We start from the raw sequence: 19174 nt of genomic DNA, 5'->3' as shown, positions 1-19174 counted from the left end.
AGTGAATCTTACCTGTAAAATATGAGCAAAATAAATTAGATGTCCTCTTCAAGGTTTTACAAATCACTGACATAATTATTTAGTTATAGGAATGTTATCAGATGGTTGGAAATATGATATTTGTATTTTAAGGTAATAACCAGTTATAAAACAGATGCAGATATTATCCAAGTAAAGACAGTAGACTTGGTTATTTCCCATAGGGTCAGTTCAATATTAATATGAGGAAAAGCTAAAAACTAACAGAATGGGAAGAGAGGCCAGACCAATACTTGGTCTATTTGCTTGTCCTAAGAGAAAATCTGTGTGGTCAGAGTCTCAAAACAGATCAACTGCTGTTTTAGGAAAAGATACAATAGAAGGGGTAACAATAAATGAATGGTGGTAGAAACACCAGCTTGGAAACAGTGAACCTGGGAGTTATTCCCCACCCATACCACTCATTGGCTATGAAGCTTTGGCAAATAACCTAGTGTTACAGGCTTCTTTCTTTCTTTGCATAATGACCTCCATTTTGTTTGTTAGGATAGTCAATCCACCACAATTGAATCATCTCTGTGATAAATGGTTCCACAGGTGAATTTCTTTGTATACTTAAATATGAAATTAAGAATGGTGACTTTTAAATAGAAACACTTAGCAGGAATTAATTTTCATCATTATCATCACTATCCAAACCATTATCATTATCATCAGAGAGGTTTAGGTGAAAGCTGATCTCTCAGGCCCCAACAAATTCATTTAATGTCTAAACAGAGACATCATGTGGAAAGAGGAAGTAATTATAGTTCTCAATGGGGACTAAAAGAGAAGTGCAATTTTCTATTTAACGTTTAATAACCCAATGATTTAGATACAAAAATCTGGATCATTAAAGACACTGTCTAAAATTATCTTTACAAGATTATCGAATTATTGTTTATTTGACAGAATTAAGACACATAATATTTTATGAAACTTTCACCTGGGCATTTTTGTTTTTTGGAAATGTGAATTGTAGTTCAGCTGAAATTAAGATATTTTTTCTAGTAACTTGTTTGATTTTTTTAAAACTTTAAATAATATTTATTAAGTTACAGAAGTTTGAAACAGTTTAATGCGTTTTGCACTGTGGGTTGGCTTAAGTGCTCCTGCCTAGTAATGAGTCTTTGAGTTCAAACCCAGTACCTACCAAAAAAAATTAATTTTGTGCACACTGAATTTATAAAGTGAGAGGAGTTGTGCGATATTTCCAGACATCTATAATGTCTTTGATCATACATATCTCCTCTACAACTTTTCGTGTGTGTGTGTGTATGTGTGTCCGTGTGCGTGCACGTGGGAGCGTGAGCGTGTGCTGTGTGTGTGCCTGTCCTCGCATAGACACTGTCCCTGAGCTTTTTGCTCAAGGCTATCACTCTACTACTAGAGCCATAGCGCCACTTTGCGCTTTTTGGTACTTAATTGAAGATAAGAGTCTTAAGGACTTTCTTGCCTGAGCTGGCTTTAAACATCAATCCTCAGATCTCAGCCGCCTGAGTTGCAAGGATTACAGATTTGAAACATCTATGACCGGTTAAGACTGTTTGTTATCCCCTGTTCTTAAATCCCCATTTTAAAACTTTCTTATAAATTTTTGATGAGGCTCATATGTCCTTTCCATATGTGCAGAGAATCAAAGGTAATCACATTTTGTCCCTCTTTCTTCTTTCCCCTTCCTGCCTCTTTCTCATTCTCTACTCAGTAGTCCACCTTTTGTATTCACGTATTTATTTTGGATCTCAATTTCATATATGAGAAAACTATACAGCATTTGTTTTTCTAAGTTTGGCTTATTTCACTTAACCAAATGGTTTCGAGTTCTATCCATTTTCCTGCAAATGACATATTTCATTCTTCAATCTGGTGGCATAGATATTATTGTTTAATATACCACATTATCCATTCACCCATTAGTGAGCATGTAAACAAATTCCATAGCTTGGCTGATGTGAATAGTGCTGCAATAAACACACAAGTGTGCAGGCATCCGCACTGTATGGTGATGTACTTCCTTCAAGTATGCCCCAGAATGGCATAGCTGGCTCATATAGCAGTTCTAATAACAATTTTTAAGAAATCTTATACTGATTACCATACTTACATTCTCACCAATAGTATTTAGGGGTTCCTTTTTGTTTGTTTTCTTGATGACCCTTAGGTCAAAATCTCACTGTTAAAACAGTAGAGCGTTGGTCATTGGTTTTCTTTTATGACTCAGTAGTGAAAATGGCAACAAAGTGTGAAAATGGCCTCAAGTTCCTCCTGTCTTTTCATTCATAGCTTTTCATGTTACCCTATGGCTATTCACATCCAAACACAGAACCTACTTCTCTACTCCTTTAATATGAGGAAAGGAAGTGTCTATTAACTTGATCTGACCAATGGGACAGCAGTCAAAAATTTAAAAAGCACAAGTATAAAAAGGTAGTTGGCTCTGCCCCTGCCACTGTGGGCATGGCCTGGGGGGGGGGGGAGAGAGAGCAAGAGAGAGCGAGAGCGAGCGAGAGCGAGCGAGCGAGAGAGAGAGAGAGAGACCTTATAGAGAGGCATGAATGAGGCTTCTAAAAAGGATTCTAAGAATCTTTCGTGTCGTGTCTTTGGCCCCAGCCAGGCACTTACTGTTCACAGACACTGAGCAAGCCCAGATGAGTCAACAAGAAAACTTGCTGGTGAGTCTAGCTTCAAGTACCTAGTGCAATTCTGAGATGGTTTGGGGTCACAAAGTACTATTATATTTTTAAACAGGAACTTGCCTCATTATTCCAAATGAATTTTAATTCCCCAAAGATTCAATGGAATGAAGGATGTAGTTTTTCACAGAAACTAAAGTATACATTTTGGTTAGATGTTCAGGAAAGCCTACAAGCCTAGAAGAGTAAAATATCCTATGTTTGAAATGAATAAAGGAGAAATGATGCATGCATTCTGAGTACATATACTGTATTTGAGGAGGATTTCAATAGATCAATAATGGTCTCAATTGGACTGCTAAGGCCGCTACTTCTTCCATGAGATAAAGTTAGGAACTTACTCAGGTCTACCATCATTTTCTTAATTCTCCATCTATTATGAATCTAGTCTAGGCAGTCAAGTAAGAAGCAGTGAAACATTCCATTTCTCCACATACAACTCATGATGAGTTGGTCTCTAGAAATACTGCCAGAAGAGGTGACTTGTAGCCATCAGAAAGCCCTGCATCTCCTGTGAGAGTCTCTTCTCTGGAAACACACTTGATCTTACAGTGTTTCCACAGCTCCTGAAAAGTGGGTCTCCACGCCTCTCCTCCTCCTTGGCCTCCACTCCCACCTTCAGTGAGGGAACGCTGGACTGTCTTCATGCTTCTATTCCATCTACCACACAGCATCCCCTGAACCATACCAGAAGATCCTGTCTTCTCTCATCTACTCTTCTGTCACTTTCAAATCACTTTCTCCCTTGAATGTTCTTGACTATTCACAGAGCTTCCCTAACTGAAAAGTTCTCTGAGATCAGGTTTCGTAATATTCCTGCTCACTGTCTCTGGGCTTCATATAGTATCTGGAGCACAGAGGAGGGTATAAATAAGTATTCAGTGTAAAATCCGGTCAGTGATTTTCCAACTGTAGCCCCATCAGAATCTCCCCCAGAGCTCCACCTGAAACTAATTCCTCTGGGTAAGCTCGGAGAAATGAGAAAACTTGAGGTCTTCCTTCAAGGTCTCAGATTTTGCTGATGATGTTGATCCACAAAGCATACCTTGAGAACCACTGATGTAGACTAATAGACAATTTGAAAGGATAAACAACTTTTCTTTGTTGTTTTCACAAAAAAGTTTGTTTACCTCCAAAAGTAACAATAGATAGAGACGTCTGATGGAGATCTCTTTTTGTTTCTGTATTTTTATTGTGGTAAATTATACAGAATATAAAATCTATCACTTCAATGATTATTTTTTTCTTTTGGCTGGTATGGGTCTTGAACTCAGGGCCTGGGTGCTATCCCTGTGTCTTATTGTGCTCAGGATAGCACTCAACCACTTGAGCCACAGCTCCACTTCTAGCTGCTTTAAATAGTTTATTGGAGATAAAAGGCTCACAGGGACTTTTCTGCTGGGGCTGGTGTCAGATCCTCAGATCCAGTCTCCTGAATAGCTATGATTACAGATGTGAGCAGGCCTGGCTCACTTCAATGATATTTACAAAGACAATTCAGCTAAGTAAATTTACAATTCTGTGTTACAATTTCTAGATTTTAGATTCTTCAGTAAATATTTAGGTCTTGGTTTCCTTTTAAATATTATATGCTCTTTTGACATGACAATATACCAGGGACATTTGACTCACAGCGGCAGATAATATATGCAGTAAGATGAAGATTTTCCTGTATCGAAGACTATGTTTTATGAAATTACCAGTGCTATTGTTTAGCCAGCATTAAATGCATTACCTCCTGGGCTTCGTGAGCTATTAACTGGTCCATTAACAACCTCCGCCGTCTTTTCTCCCTTTGCTCTCGAGCAAAAGCATCTTCTTCCAAGCGCTTCTGGATTTTCTTAATGTAGTCATCATCCGAGTACGTGTTCAATAAATCTGAAATTATCTGCTCTGTGGTGTCTAGAAAAGTCCTGGATGAACTAGAGACAGATGTTTTGTTTTTGTTTTTGTTTTAAATTTTAGTTTCTTTTTTTTTTTTTTTTGGCCAGTCCTGGGGCTTGGACTCAGGGCCTGAGCACTGTCCCTGGCTTCTTCAAGGCTAGCACTCTACCACTTGGGCCACAGCGCCACTTCTGGCCGTTTTCAGTATATGTGGTGCTGAGGAATCAAACCTAGAGCTTCTTCATGTATATGAGGCAAGCAAGCACTCTTTCCACTAGGCCATATTCCCTTAATTTTAGATTTAAAAGAATAATGTGATCACATATCTCTATTTGTGAATACAGAAGACCTATATGAAAGGTTCCCTGAGCTCTCTATTAATTCACTAATAAAAACATGGAAGCAAATACTAGATTCCCAGTATAAAACCCACAGTTTCATGTCATTTCTGTTCTTTGTCTGTGAGATTCACTGCAGAGCCCTTTAAAAGGACTATCATGCTTTGTCTTTTTTCCCCTCTGTGATCTTCAGCCTACGTAGACATTCTAGAAATTCCTTCCTGATCTTTCTGTTGGTTCTGGGGCCCCCTACTTCAATTCCACTCCTGCTTCGAGTGTACATTAGGCAGGCTATTGATAACACATGGGTCAGGTGAGGACAGCATGCTACCATATGCATGAAGGTACATCTATGGTTGGTTCCACTCACTACCACTCTCTAATTCCAGTTAGAAGTCATGAACTCCCTGATGAAGTTCTGGCTACTTAGAGCAATGACTCAGAAGACCTTATGGTGAACTCAGAAAATGAGAGCTGACTTGTTTTGCAGGACATGCCCACAGTGCATTTCTAACCTGGCCTCTTACCTTACACCCAAAACTTAAAGAAACAGGGGCTGGGGATATAGTCTAGTGGCAAGAGCACTTGCCTCGTATACATGAAGCCCCAGCACCACATATACAGAAAATGGCCAGAAGTGGCGCTGTGACTCAAGTGGCAGAGTGCTAGCCTTGAGCAAAAAGAAGCCAGGGACAGTGCTCAGGCCCTGAGTCCAAGGCCCAGGACTGGCAAAAAAACACAAAACACAAAAACTTAAAGAAACAAGAAGAACCTGGTGGTCTGGTGGTCTTCCCCAAGGAAATAAACACATTAACTTTAAAGAGACAAACAATATCTTAGTATAGAATTTGCACTCATTCAAAAGCTATCATTCAAAGCAAAGAAACAACCACTTAAAAATAATAAAGAAAATATATGCAAAAAAGAAAAAAATAGAAGTAAAAGATGCATTTTATGTACATAACCATTTCATCACCAATTTTAATCCACATACCTCTTTAAAATGACTATCAAAATATAATAGCATAAATTGTTACATTAGATCATTGCAAAGAAATAATGATTTACATTAGTAAGAGTCATCGTTCTAATGTTATACATAATCAGTATGTTTGATTTAATTTAATTCACAGAAACAAGCACATTTTGTTAAAATATGTAGGGAGCAATCAATTATTATATAGAGAAGGTTCTTGAATAAAAGCATAGTTGACTAAAGCTAAATGATGTTATAGTACAGAAAATATTGAATTATAGATCATAATTTGCAGGGTTGTTGCTTCCAGCTCAATTCTGAACTCATAAGAAAAGTATCCTCTTTACTTCTTCTCTGAATCTGTGGCTAGGATACCTAACAAAATGTTTGTTTAATTTCTAATACTATGCTAAGAATCACTGTACCAACGTAAAATTCAATCACTAAATTTCTGCTTATTTAATCAACAGGATTCAATGCTTGGTTAAACTTTTTGGAGGTAGGCACCAAACTATGTAGGTCAAAGTCAGAGTTTAACCCTATCTAGGTATAGAAGGTTTAAGAACATTACTACATAGGAAAATTGTTAGTATTTATGAAAATTACATGGCAAGGCATTTTTTATTTATTTATACTCACCTATTTTATATAGTTCTAGAGTTTGAAACTCACACTTGCTAAGCAGGTGTTCTACAACTTGAGCCATGCGCTTTGCCCTTTTTTACTTTAATTGATGAAAATTCCCAAAGTGAAAGATCTTGAAATAGCAGTTCTAAATATTGTTTCTAAATATTTAAAGGTGTTGTATAGAACATAAAACAGTCTTATGATTACCTTTCTTTTGCTTGGAGATCCTTTTTTATTAATTCTTCAAAGTTCCTAATCTCTTCGGCCACATCCTTTAAAGAAAATTCATCATCAGTTCTGTCTCCCAAATCTTCATTTACCAGATTCATCCAGGTTTACAAAGTGACACACACTACTATTTCAAGGTAACCAGGAGCTAAGACATTAAATTCTACATGCTAGCATAATTTGGTCATTCTAATTTATTATTTTGGACTAGTCTAACTGTGCCTAAAAGACAATGAAAATGGACTAACATAAATCATTCAGTTCATGACTTTAGTTATAGTGAACCAAAGGGCAGTTCACTAAAATGCATGAGTCAGGCGAGTTTCTTTTGGATATAAATATTTCTGTAAGAAATTTTTGTCTTAGGTGTTTCAGCCATTTCTCATGTGATCTTATTTGCACTATTAATTTTTTTCCATGAAAATTAACTTTGGCTCCTGCCTGTGTATTACAAATCTTTACTAATGAGCTTCAAAAATTTCAAAGAAACGAAAGGTTTAAATACTAAAATGGCTCATAAAATGCTTCTGTGGGTAATGTTTGTTTAGAATTATACAGTAAGATATTTTGCTTGTAGTTTCAAAGAAAGAAATGTGTATTAATTTTAAATGCAACAGATGTATAAATCAGAAAGATCCAACATCTTTTTGCCAGCCCTGATAAACTTGAGCAACATATGTCAGCTTTCTGAGACTCGGGCTACTTGCTTACTTCAAACAACAAGCCAGTTGAAGCATTGTTTGCTAGTTTAAGATAATGTGGAATAGTAATCTCCATTCTGACAAACAGTTTATGTCCATTAATTGACAGTTATTACTCCTCTTCTATGTCACATAAGATAATATAGAGCATCAGAAACTAACACTAAAACACAGCATTGCTCTCCTACGAACTTTAACCAATTCCCATTGAGGTAACTAATGATGCAGTCTAGACAGCATCATTAACATAGGTATCTTATACTTATCAAGTCAACAAGTTACACAGCATTTCTGAGATTTATAGTAAAATAGCTCTACATGTTGAGGAGGAACTGCACACACGGTGCATGAATCTTACCTGACCCCGGCTGTACCCAGGGCCGTAATGACCCAGTACAGTAGCACTTTTCTTCAGCTACTTTATCAGCAATCATAGAATCATAAACATACCAGTTGTGACTGATAGTCAATTTCAAAGTGTTTGACAAGCCTAGCTTAAAGCTATAGTCTGTCTATTAACAACATCATAAAATAGATTGAATATGAATTGGTCAGGGAAATTTTGTATGAAATACCAAGATCAGAGATAATTTGAAAAGAAAATAAAGTTTTGAAAAGTCTATCTGTGTATTTTTGAAAGATCATTGTGTGTGTGTGTGTATGAGAGAAAGACATACACACAGAGAAAGAGAGAGAGACAGATACAGAGAGAGGGACAGATACAGAGACAGAGAGAGAGACAGATACAGAGAGAGAGACAGATACAGAGACAGAGAGAGAGACAGATACAGAGAGACAGAGAGAGACAAACAGAGAGACAGAGAAAGACACAGAGAGAGTTGTCACTATATAGCCCAGGCTTTCCTCAAACTCAAAAATCCAACTACTTCTACCTCCTTACTTCAGGGATTACAGACATGCTCCAACACACCCATGTTGAAAAACCATTCTCCCATTGAGATAAACACAACACAATAACAGTAAAATATATTTTCCTTTACTAAGTGGCTTTTTATCACTTACCTCTGCCTCCTTTCTCTTTTTCGTCATTTTTTGAGTCTCAAGTGCTTTCATTGTACGATTTGATGCAGGTTTAGGAATCTGTATGACAGCTGCTTGAATTTTGGCCATGATTTCATTTTGTCGTCTTCTGTTTAAGCGTTGCTGAGTATCCCATATACATTACTTTAGTTATGCAATTGTTCAGAATAATAGGCAATGTAACACATGCACAGATAACACGCATATACAATGTGTCTGTGGGAAATTTCAGAACTTGGCAAGTAAGCATTGTGCTAGGTATTACAACAGTGTAATCAGGAAATACTTGCTAGTAGCACTCTTTGAAAAATATGATGTTAAAACACAACTCTAACATGATGTCTATTAACTGTACTTTCCTTCTGTGTACTATTACTCGTGGATAATGAAAGTGTTTCAGATTCAAGGAAGAGTACAATTGTGTCCCAGTCCCAACTTCACAACCTACTCACTCATGGGAAGCAAAACCTAAAAATATTCTGTAGGGCAAATAACACCCAGGAGATTTCTCTGAGTCCTGGGCACCCCCAGAAATGAGGGCTTCCCCAAGCCACATAGTTGCGTAAGTTTAGAAATGACCTCAGATGCAGAATTAACATTAAATGATCTGTCTTTATTAAATCATCTCTTCACTATGTAAGAAGTAGTTACGTTAGTGAGGAGATAAAAGAATATAACTGAAAGAACGAAAGCCTAATATCAGATAACATTATTTTTAAATAAATAATTAATAAGGTAACATATGGAAGTACTCAGGAATTTACTAAAGCATTATCTTTGATAGAAATATACTAAGGTTATCAGCTATATCCAATGATAAAAATTAATTTACCATTAAAACATAGAAGTTATTAACAATTTAATAGTTCTTATTTCACTTTGTAAATGTAAACACTTAATTATAATAAATACCATTTTCTTTCTATTGTCATATTTACTTCCTATGGTCATCTTTAAGAAAACTTATTTTAAAATATTTAATGGCACTATATTCCCTTTTCTACAACTCTGGAGGTTTTCTGAATTCAATTTGATGCTTTAAAGCTAGGACTGGCTGATTTCATATAAATTGGGTCCCGGGACTTGGATCCAACTTCACACTACTGTTTTGGTATCCTGCCTCTACCAAGTAATGCTAAAAGAAAGTGCAGTGCTTTTCTCTGGCAAATAAAAATCAGAAGGTCTTCTGGAACTGGCCTCTCATCTTTCCTCCCTTCCCTACAGAGAGCTGGATATCCTCAGGATGTATTGATTTCTTATTATCCTAACCACATAAATTTAAAAAGTGATTTTGCTCAATAGGAAAAATTGATTCTGTTGCCTTTAGTTCACACATTCCATGTGCCAAGCCACTTAAGATTCTTTCCAAAGTCTTTAATGATTCCATATATACTTTCTCTCTCAAACTCTTAAAGGTATAGATCATTAAAGATTTTCAAAGAACTTTGAGAAGCAACAGGAGTCAGAGGAACAAGCAAGGACAAAGAAGCTAAAAGATACCTTTAAAGAGATGGTTGTAAAGGGAACCAAACAGAATTACTCTACCAGAGAGAAATAAGACAGGGTAGAAAAAAATTTACATAGAATGAAGAAAGATAGAAAGTACATGCCCAGTATATTTCTCTCAGTGCGGGCAATGTTTATAGACTTTTGAAAAGTAGGTTAGCTAATAGCAAGCCAGCATCCTAAAAGAGCTGAAGCATAAATTTCCACCAATGAAAGAGAGCAGAAAAGTGTATGTACCAATCAGCAAGGGTGAGCTTAAAGAGAAGGAACAAATGCAGAGACAGGAAGGGCAGAGCAGGCAGGGCAAAGTCATGCCTCAAGAAAATGCAATTTGTGCTATATTACTTCTTATGCAATGTGTATTAGTAAGGCATATATTACAAATAGTATACTATATACTAATGAATTTCTGGAAAAATTTCTATAAAACCTTTTCGATATTAAAACATCTTTGGTCTTCCTTGACTTTTTGAAATCTTTGGAATTTCTCAAGATCTTCATTCCTGTGTTTAATTTTTTCTTGAAACCTGTATGTAACCCGCATCAGATTGAAATCAGTTTGACGTGGTATCAGGGTTTTAAGTTTCTAAATGAAGAAAGTATTTAGAAGATTCTGTTACTAGAGAATAAATATACATCATAAACACACATAAAATTTGTCTTTAAAATAAAATTTCTATACATTGTCAGTGTTAGAAGGTCAAATTATTTCAAACTATATAACCACTCATATCTTGAACATCAATCTAAGGCCAATAAAAACCGAGCTGAATTCCTTCTTACCAAATAACCTCATACTTACATTTTTACCTAAGTTTGACTTTAAAGGAATAGTTTTGTTTTTTTTAAGAGGTGGGGGATAGAGTCAAGAATTCAATATAATGCTACCAAGTTAATAAAAAGCAAGCGAGGGAATGGTTGGGTTGGGAGGTATGAGGGCGAATGTTGACAGGGGTGACTATCAATCAAGATGTATCCATAAACTTTGTTAAATGGCAACTCCTTTGTACAACTGCTTAAAGATAATTTCAAAACTAACAATCTCTACAGAAAAAGTGAATAATATTTATGTCTTTCAAAATATATTTTCAGAAACTTAATTTATAAATAGAATCCCATTATATAGGAGATAATAAAAGCATCCTGCTTCCTCCCATTATTCAATCACTGCCTAGTAAAATATCAAACATTAAAGCTCGAGTTTCAGTTCTACCAGCTACTAGATGCATAAAATCTGGTAGTTTCCCACCCCCCATGCCCACAGCCCAGTTTCCTCATCTGTAAAATGGGAACAAATAAACCTTCACAATATGGGGTATTATGAAGAACTAGTAAGATAATATGAAAAAAACCCACCCATATCAAGGCTTGACAAATTACTCTATACATTCAATAAATTTCAGCCATTATTATTATTTCTATATAATGGTGACCTGTTTGTCCACATTTAACATCTCTACTTCTTCTTTAAACCCTACTGCACAAATCATTGGTTCCCTCTTACTCTTTCCTTCCCGTGAGGATCTCTTTCCATTTGGTACTTATACTATTTCTATCTCCTACTGCTGACACTATGTCTCAGCTTACATGTTGTCCTAGTTTCTATGTCCATCAAACATATAGTCTGATAGTTTTGGCAAGCTCAAGTATTCATATTCTTTCATTTCCTTTTCCTCTACACTCACTGAAAGAATAATTTATGCTCTTTTCTTCCTTATTTCTAACTTCCTCCTTAAATCACTGTAACCTGTACCACTCTACAAAAACATTTTGTTTCTTCCTAAAATATAAAGTCTGCAGGAGTGGGGATTTTCCCTGCATTGGTCATTTGTGAGTGCTTGACAATGTAGAGACCCAATAAATATCTGCTTAATGATTGACTCTAGAAGATTGCCTTGGCTTTACACACTATTTATACACTATTGTGTATGGACTTCTTAAGGCTATACAAAATTTCAGTGCTCAGGTAGGTAGATATATTCCTTCTTGGTTTTTACAGTAAAGAAAGTTTGAAAGTTTCTCACAGACTGGCTCCAAATAACCAAGCTTGTCTGTGAAAGAGGAAGGATATAATACTATATGACTCAGCTGTAAGCCTAATATGATTACTAGTAATTCATTTGTAAGAATCCATTTAGCTACCAGGTCTGTAAAAATGTCCATTAAGAATGGGCACATTCTTAATGTTGGCACATCTACCAAGTCATCTCTACTTTAACAATTAGACTTAAAATTTTAATTATCTGCATTTATATTTAGTGCTTTTCATCTACCCAGCAACCTGGAAAAGTTAAAACACTCAATCACTATAAGGAAGCAGAGTAGAAACTAGAGAGGATTGTTAACTAAAAGTTATAATAATTAATCCAAACATATTCATTCATTGAGTATTTACAATTGTCAACACATTGTACTAGGTATATACATAGAGATGGAATACTAAAATCCTTGGAGTCATATGACAAAAAATAAATGATTAGTCAACAATACCAATATTTGGAGAGTTACAGGGAGAATTTACATATAGCAGAAGGTTGAACAGCATAAGTAAAAAGAGAAGTTAGGGAAGAGTGAATGAGAAGGTGGTAAGGAAGAATGAGCAGGAGTATATGACTCACATTCAAGGACATGCTGTCAGTCAATTCAGATTTTACCTGAGAGATATGAAGAAAATGTTAGGAAAGTGGACACTGTTGAATGAAAGGCTTTTAAGGTTAGTCCAAGCTAAATAGGATATATTTAAAATAGATTTTTAAGCCAAAGAATTTGACAAATGTGGAATTTAGAGATGCACCTAGAAGAATTTCAGCCGCTATTAGTGGTTCTGGAGTCAGGGAATGGAGTAATAGATCGGGTAACCACATTAGCACATAGATGTGAGTGAAGGGGGTGAAATAGAGGAGAGAACTGACACAAAAAGTAACTGAGAATGAGGGAAAAATTTGATAAGGTGTGAAAATTGTGGATAGGGAGAAAATGCAACATCACAAGTGGATAAATGAATTCAAAATCTTAAAACTAAGCTAAAAAAGAAATGTACTTTTTACCTTATTTATGAAACTGTAAACCCCCTCTGTACATCACCTTTATAATAAAAAATAATTACCCTGCTTGAATTAAAAAAAAAACAACAACTATGCCTGGCTAGTAACATACACAGGAACATATTTACACAGTGAGACTTTTAAGAATACTACATTTCACTTTATCAAATTTTACTTTTTGATGTGCATATTACGTTTCTTTGTGTACCTACCTCTCGAAAAGCTTCACTCTTCATGTTTTGAAATCTTGCATTTGCCTGTGGCTGCAAAGCTTGCATTTCTAGTCCCGTCAGTCCACTTTTCTTTTTTCGCTGAAGAGCGATGTACAATTGATATAAAAGTTTTGTGGCTGCCCCAGGCTTCTCTGTGATGATGCTATGGGCCACGTTCTGATCAAACTGCACACCCAAAAGGTGAAGGGTTGGCTCCAAGCGGGAAAAGTTATTAAGTTTTGCAGTAGCCACCCTGGACATTAAATAATTCATATAATTAGATACTAGTACTGAAAAAAACATAGCATACGACAAGTATTATCATGATACAATATTATGCATTGTCCAATGTTCTTTTAAATGTATCATTCCTCTGTAAGACCACTCAAAATGAAAATACACTTTTTAATGAGATATTTCTACTTGAACTCCATTTCTCTTTAACAGTTATATACAATTCACTGATTTTATTCAATTATACGCTCTAAATTGAGAATTTTTAAGGGAAGTAAATGCAAAAAAAAACCCAAATTCTTTCTTCTATGTGGAAAAAATTAAGTCTAGTTTTGAAAAAAAACACCATTTACTCTAAAGATAAAATTGCAATTTAATGTCCATTTCTTTAAATAAAATTATTGCTAGAATCCAAAAATATTTCTAAATATTTTACTGAAGTTTCTAGCAGTGGTTCTCCTAGGCATTGCCAAAAGTATTTAACTAAAGTATTATTTATAAAATCAAATTAATTATATATCATATATCTTCATTATGTATCAATTATGCATCATAAATTAATATATATATCTAACATAATTTATATTGCTACTTTAAAATAATAGGCTTTCTAATTAGAAGCTGTAGTTATTATGGAATGATATATTAAACTCCACTTTTAATAGAAATTTATTAGTTCATTCCTTCAGTTAACACTGTACTAAATTTCAACATGCACCAAGGTTTTCTGGTTAAGAAATGAGTAAGTTGCAGTTACAGGCCTGGAGGAGGATCTTACTGAGAGAGATAAATTAGTTACAAACAGTAATGAATGGAGATGAGGATTGTAATAGCAGTTTCAAATGATTTAAGCTGTGAAGAAGTCTATGAAGCTGATGACAAATGAAAAGCAAACTATGTTAAATATATTTTCAATGCTCATGCCTCTTAATGAGAAAACCAAATGCAAGATAAATTTTAGCCACTGACCTGATTTTTCCTTATCTGTACTTGTAGCATTCAGCAACACTTTCCAATGGAAAAATAAATTGAATCTACTTCAATCTAAGTCAATACATTTCCCACCAAAAATGCTCTCTCAAAACAAAGAATTTCCATTGATTTGAGTGTCTAAAGAGACAAAATCTTTATTAGATCCTTATGCCCTACCCTTAGGAGTATTAAAGATGGGGAATTTGAGAGGTGCATGTCAGAGCTGTGCTCCAATTCACATATAATCCTGCATGAGTTAGGGACATTGTAATTTGGGAGGCAAACATTAGCCATTTCCAAATTTTTCCAAGGCTTAGCCCTGTACTCAAGAAAATCAAAGAACTCATTTATATTCCTTCCTCTCATTTGTATTACACGGCTTCTAGAATGCATCCTAATGTAAACATTAGGATTTTAAATGTTTTTAGATTGACTCATCAAAGTACGCAAAAATATATGACCGCTCTGTATACATTTTTCTGAATATTCTAAATTCCCAATCTAATCAATTAAGTTGTACTTAGGGAACATAACTGTGTAAACTGGTGGAAGTATATAATCTTAAAACATTGCACAAGTAACATAACAGGATAAGCAACAGTTGTTTTTGATGAACATAGAAAAAAACAAAACCTGGAATTGCTCTGCTCTGAGGCAGAGCATAGGATGTCAATATTGTCTCTGAGGGAATGAGAAATGTGTTCTGGGAAAAGTCTTCTTGCTCTCTACGTGTAGGGCTTATGAGCCAAGGGACTTCCTTCCCTCCTTGCCACCTGTCTAGAGAATACTTCTTGAAAGATAAGTAGACTCACCCAACTTCCCGGAGATATTGTTTACTCTTCCTTTTTCAACTTGTTTAAATATTTATTTATTTAATGTGTGTGAGTGTGTGTGTGTGTGTGTGTGTGTGTGTGTGTGTGTGTGTTGTGGATCTCAGGACTTAAACTCAGGGCCTAGACACTGTCCCTGAGCTTTTTAGCTCAAGGATAATGCTGTACCACTTTGAGCCACAGATCCACTTCCAGTTTTCAGGTGGTTAATTGGAGAGTCTAATGGACTTTTCCTGCCCAGGCTGGCCTTGAACTGCGATCCTCAGATTACAGCCTCCGGAGTAGCTAGCATTACAGATGTAAGCCACCAACGTCTGGCCTACTTATTTAATGCCACTCTCGGGAACTCAGGGATTGGGTGCTGTTCAAGACTATTGCTCTACTACTCGAACCACAGCTTCACTTCCAGATTTTCTGAAATTAATTGGAGATAAGAAGCTCTGGAGCCTTCCAACTCAGGCTGGCTTTGAACTATAATTCTCAAATCTCAGCCTCCTGAGAAGCTGGAATTACAGATGTGAGCCACTAATGCCCAGAATGCTCACTTTTTACTAAGGACTAAAATTTTTCTTAGAAAGAGAAGTATTTTTGAGTTAGACAATCTACCCTTCAAGTTGGGATATTTCCAAGATGCATGACTTCAAATTATTTGTAGCACATAGTTTCACTATTTTCAGATTAAAGAAATTAAAATTACTACATGGGTGCCTTATACAGAGACAAAAAAGTATCTTTCCCCACCACTTGGACTATTATGAAGATCACAGCCACGAATTTAGTCATCCTTGCCTTATTTAAATAGTAGGGTATTGCAAGACTTGAGGATGGATGGTATTTGGGAGTCAGTTAAAGCAAGTCTTCCTCCCTGCATTAAAAACTGCAATGACTTTCCGTGGAAAAACAAGAAAGAGATCAGAAACCTGGTTTTACCTAAGTCACTCTAAGTCAGTCTATGCATGTAAGAACACTTGAGAGTACACAAAAAATAAAAGGAGGGAATGGACATTTCCTCCAGGAAAGCACCTTGTGCTGCTCCTTCTGTTAACATCTTAGGCAAGAACAGAAGAGACATGGGGAGGTCAGGCAGAGGAGATAGCCGAAGCTCACTGGGACATTCCCCTTAAAGGAGATGTGTGATATGAGCTGTGAGTTCAGAGTGTAACGGTATCTAGCACCCTAAAAACTTAAGAGACTGGCTAATCATACAAAAGGGGTTGGCATGACTTCTATTGATCCATATAATCCTTAACACATCTAGCACAGCTGAACTTGTGAAAGAATGATTCATCACGGCAAGGGAAGAATCAGAGATTCCTTTGCTCCAGAAGTATTGCAAACATATGCGGGGTTCCAGGGAGGTAATCACAACAAAGGAATATTTCAGTAGAAAGTGCTAGGTTAAAATGCAATGTATTTGTGGCGATAAACATAAAATAAATAAAAATATAATATAAAAATCAGAAAATAACAAATACAAAATAAAATGTATTGTGGTCATCAAGAATAACAGAAGATTGGGCTGGGGATATAGCCTAGTGGCAAGAGTGCCTGCCTCGGATACACGAGGCCCTAGGTTCGATTCCCCAGCACCACATATACAGAAAACGGCCAGAAGCGGCGCTATGGCTCAAGTGGCAGAGTGCTAGCCTTGAGCAAAAAGGAAGCCAGGGACAGTGCTCAGGCCCTGAGTCCAAGGCCCAGGACTGGCCAAAAAAAAAAAAAAAAAGAATAAAATCTGATCATTTCAAGAGCTTTTACTTCTAGTAAGAACACAGAACTTTTAGTTATTTGAAGGTGTACAATTTCCACTCCTTTCTAGCTCTCAATGTAACCTTGAAAAAAACAGCAACTTTTAAAGCATGGTAACTGTACAAACAAATTTTACATCAGTCATCATTGGAGAAGACCGATTTCTGGTTCCTCAAAAAAATGATACAATTTGACCTGCTTTGCCATACTACCAAAAATTCCCATTTGTGGATTTTTATCCTCTCACCTGACTTTTTCTTGTTCACTCAAAGAACAGGAAAACAAACAACAAAAACCCCATATGCTAAAAGTGTTAGTAAAAAAAATCTGTGGCAGTTGTTGATCACAGCTTCTGGAGACTGCAACACCACCTTAGTCACACCTTAAAAAGGAATTCTAATCATGATATGTGCTTTAAGAGTTCTTGAGGGTCTGAAATGGCCACATGCAAGTACAGAAAGAAAACCATGAAATATTTGAGGAGGTGCACACCTCTCATGCCTAACCTATATGAATTACTGTAAAAGCAAGAATAAAGAGTAAGGCAGAATTGTAAACTACCAAAGCATCGAAAATAGATCTACACACACCATAAAATCGCTCAGACAAGACAAATTTATTGCTTCAAAGTGTTAGAGACATCTCTGTTCAACCAGATACAGAGATGTTATAACAAATAGCAGTAATAGCCAATCTTGGAGAGATGTGGTAATCTGAGTTGCTAATTATGTTGTTTAGGATTTTCATTTTTCAAAAATTATGAGACATACAGAGTAATAGAAAGAAACCACCGATATGAACAAAAAAGTGGAAATACAAACCACCTGAGAAAGTAGCCTTAAATATAAATATAAATATGCTTAAAATTGAAAAGCAATCTTTTTTGGTGGGGGGCCAGTCTGGGTTTTGGAATAAGGGCAAGAGCACTGTCCCTGGCTTCTTTTTTCTCAAGGCTATCTAGCACTCTACCACTTGAGTCACAGCACTACTTCCAGATTTTTCTGTTTATGTGGTGCTGAGGAACTGAACTCAGGGCCTCATGCATGCTAGATATGCACTCTACCACTAAGCCACATTGCCAGCCCCAAAGAAATCATTTTAAAAGGTTAAAATTGGCAAAAGGATGATTCAGCACACTCAAAGACAGGTCAATGAAAATATGTGAGAGAAAGAGCAATAAGAAGAAAGTATAAATAAAAATGAGCAGAACTTCAGAACCCAAGAATCCACACTTATCACTTAAAAAAACGGACAAACCCTAACTGAGGGACAATCTAGAAAATACGTCACTAGTGTTCTTCAAAATTATCAGCATCAGTTGGTTGTGGTGGTGCATGATTATAATCCCAGCTACTCAGGAGACAACGATAGAAGAAATACAAATTTGAGGCTAGCCTGGCCAATGGTAACAGTGAAACCTTGATTCATAAACCCAAATAAAAATCCAAAGGTTTGAGGCTTGAGTGGTAGAGCACTCGCCTAGTATGTCATAAGACCCTGGGATTAGACCATCAAAACCAAAGTCTGGGGGAGGAGGTAACAAGACATGTATGAAACTGTAACCCCTCTGTACATCACTTTGACAATAAATAAGTATTTTTAAAAAAGCAAAAAACAAAGTCTGAAAAAAACTTATAGCTAAGAGTCCAAGACATGTCTTAAGTACTTTACAATACCCTAGATAGGATTATGGAGCAACAAGAAAACAAGCTAAATAAATCTCAATAATGTAGAGTTCGAGAATAACCCATGTCTATGGTTTCATTGATTGGAATCATATAAACCATATCAATATCATATCAGTGTAAGATGGTAAAAATAGGTCAATCTGGATATGACTAACAAAAGAACTCTCTGTCCTACCTTCAAAATTTTTCTTTAAGTGTAAAATTGTTCCAAAACAAAAAGTTAGAAATGAATCAATCCTCAGAGACTGGTGGCACATCAAGCATACTAACATAAACATCATGGGAGTTTCAAAGGAGAGAAAGTAAATACACAGGAAAAAGACAGCTTAAGACAACTTAAGTGTAGTTTTGTTTGCAGCTATCTTCTTTTCATTGTTAATTAAAAATAAGTTGCATAAGATTGTATTAACAAAACTTAGTGGATGGGTTAAGA

At 35.9% G+C, this 19174-nt stretch overlaps 1 protein-coding gene across 1 annotated transcript in view; it reads right to left on the bottom strand.

The window, feature by feature from the left end:
- Positions 1-19174, bottom strand: part of LOC125367465 (sperm flagellar protein 2-like) — a 47603-nt gene that overhangs the window by 12033 nt on the left and 16396 nt on the right. The window contains exons 3-7 of the mRNA XM_048368138.1: positions 13269-13521; positions 10443-10598; positions 8489-8629; positions 6744-6808; positions 4447-4633 (exon numbers count right to left, since the gene is read on the bottom strand). Of these exons, the coding sequence (XP_048224095.1) occupies positions 4447-4633; positions 6744-6808; positions 8489-8629; positions 10443-10598; positions 13269-13521 (802 nt within the window). The remainder of the gene's footprint in view (positions 1-4446; positions 4634-6743; positions 6809-8488; positions 8630-10442; positions 10599-13268; positions 13522-19174) is intronic.

The sequence above is a fragment of the Perognathus longimembris genome, chromosome 19 (genome assembly GCF_023159225.1).
Source record: "Perognathus longimembris pacificus isolate PPM17 chromosome 19, ASM2315922v1, whole genome shotgun sequence".
In the NCBI taxonomy this organism is placed as follows: domain Eukaryota; kingdom Metazoa; phylum Chordata; class Mammalia; order Rodentia; family Heteromyidae; genus Perognathus; species Perognathus longimembris.
This window is presented reverse-complemented; position numbering and strand designations above follow the sequence as displayed.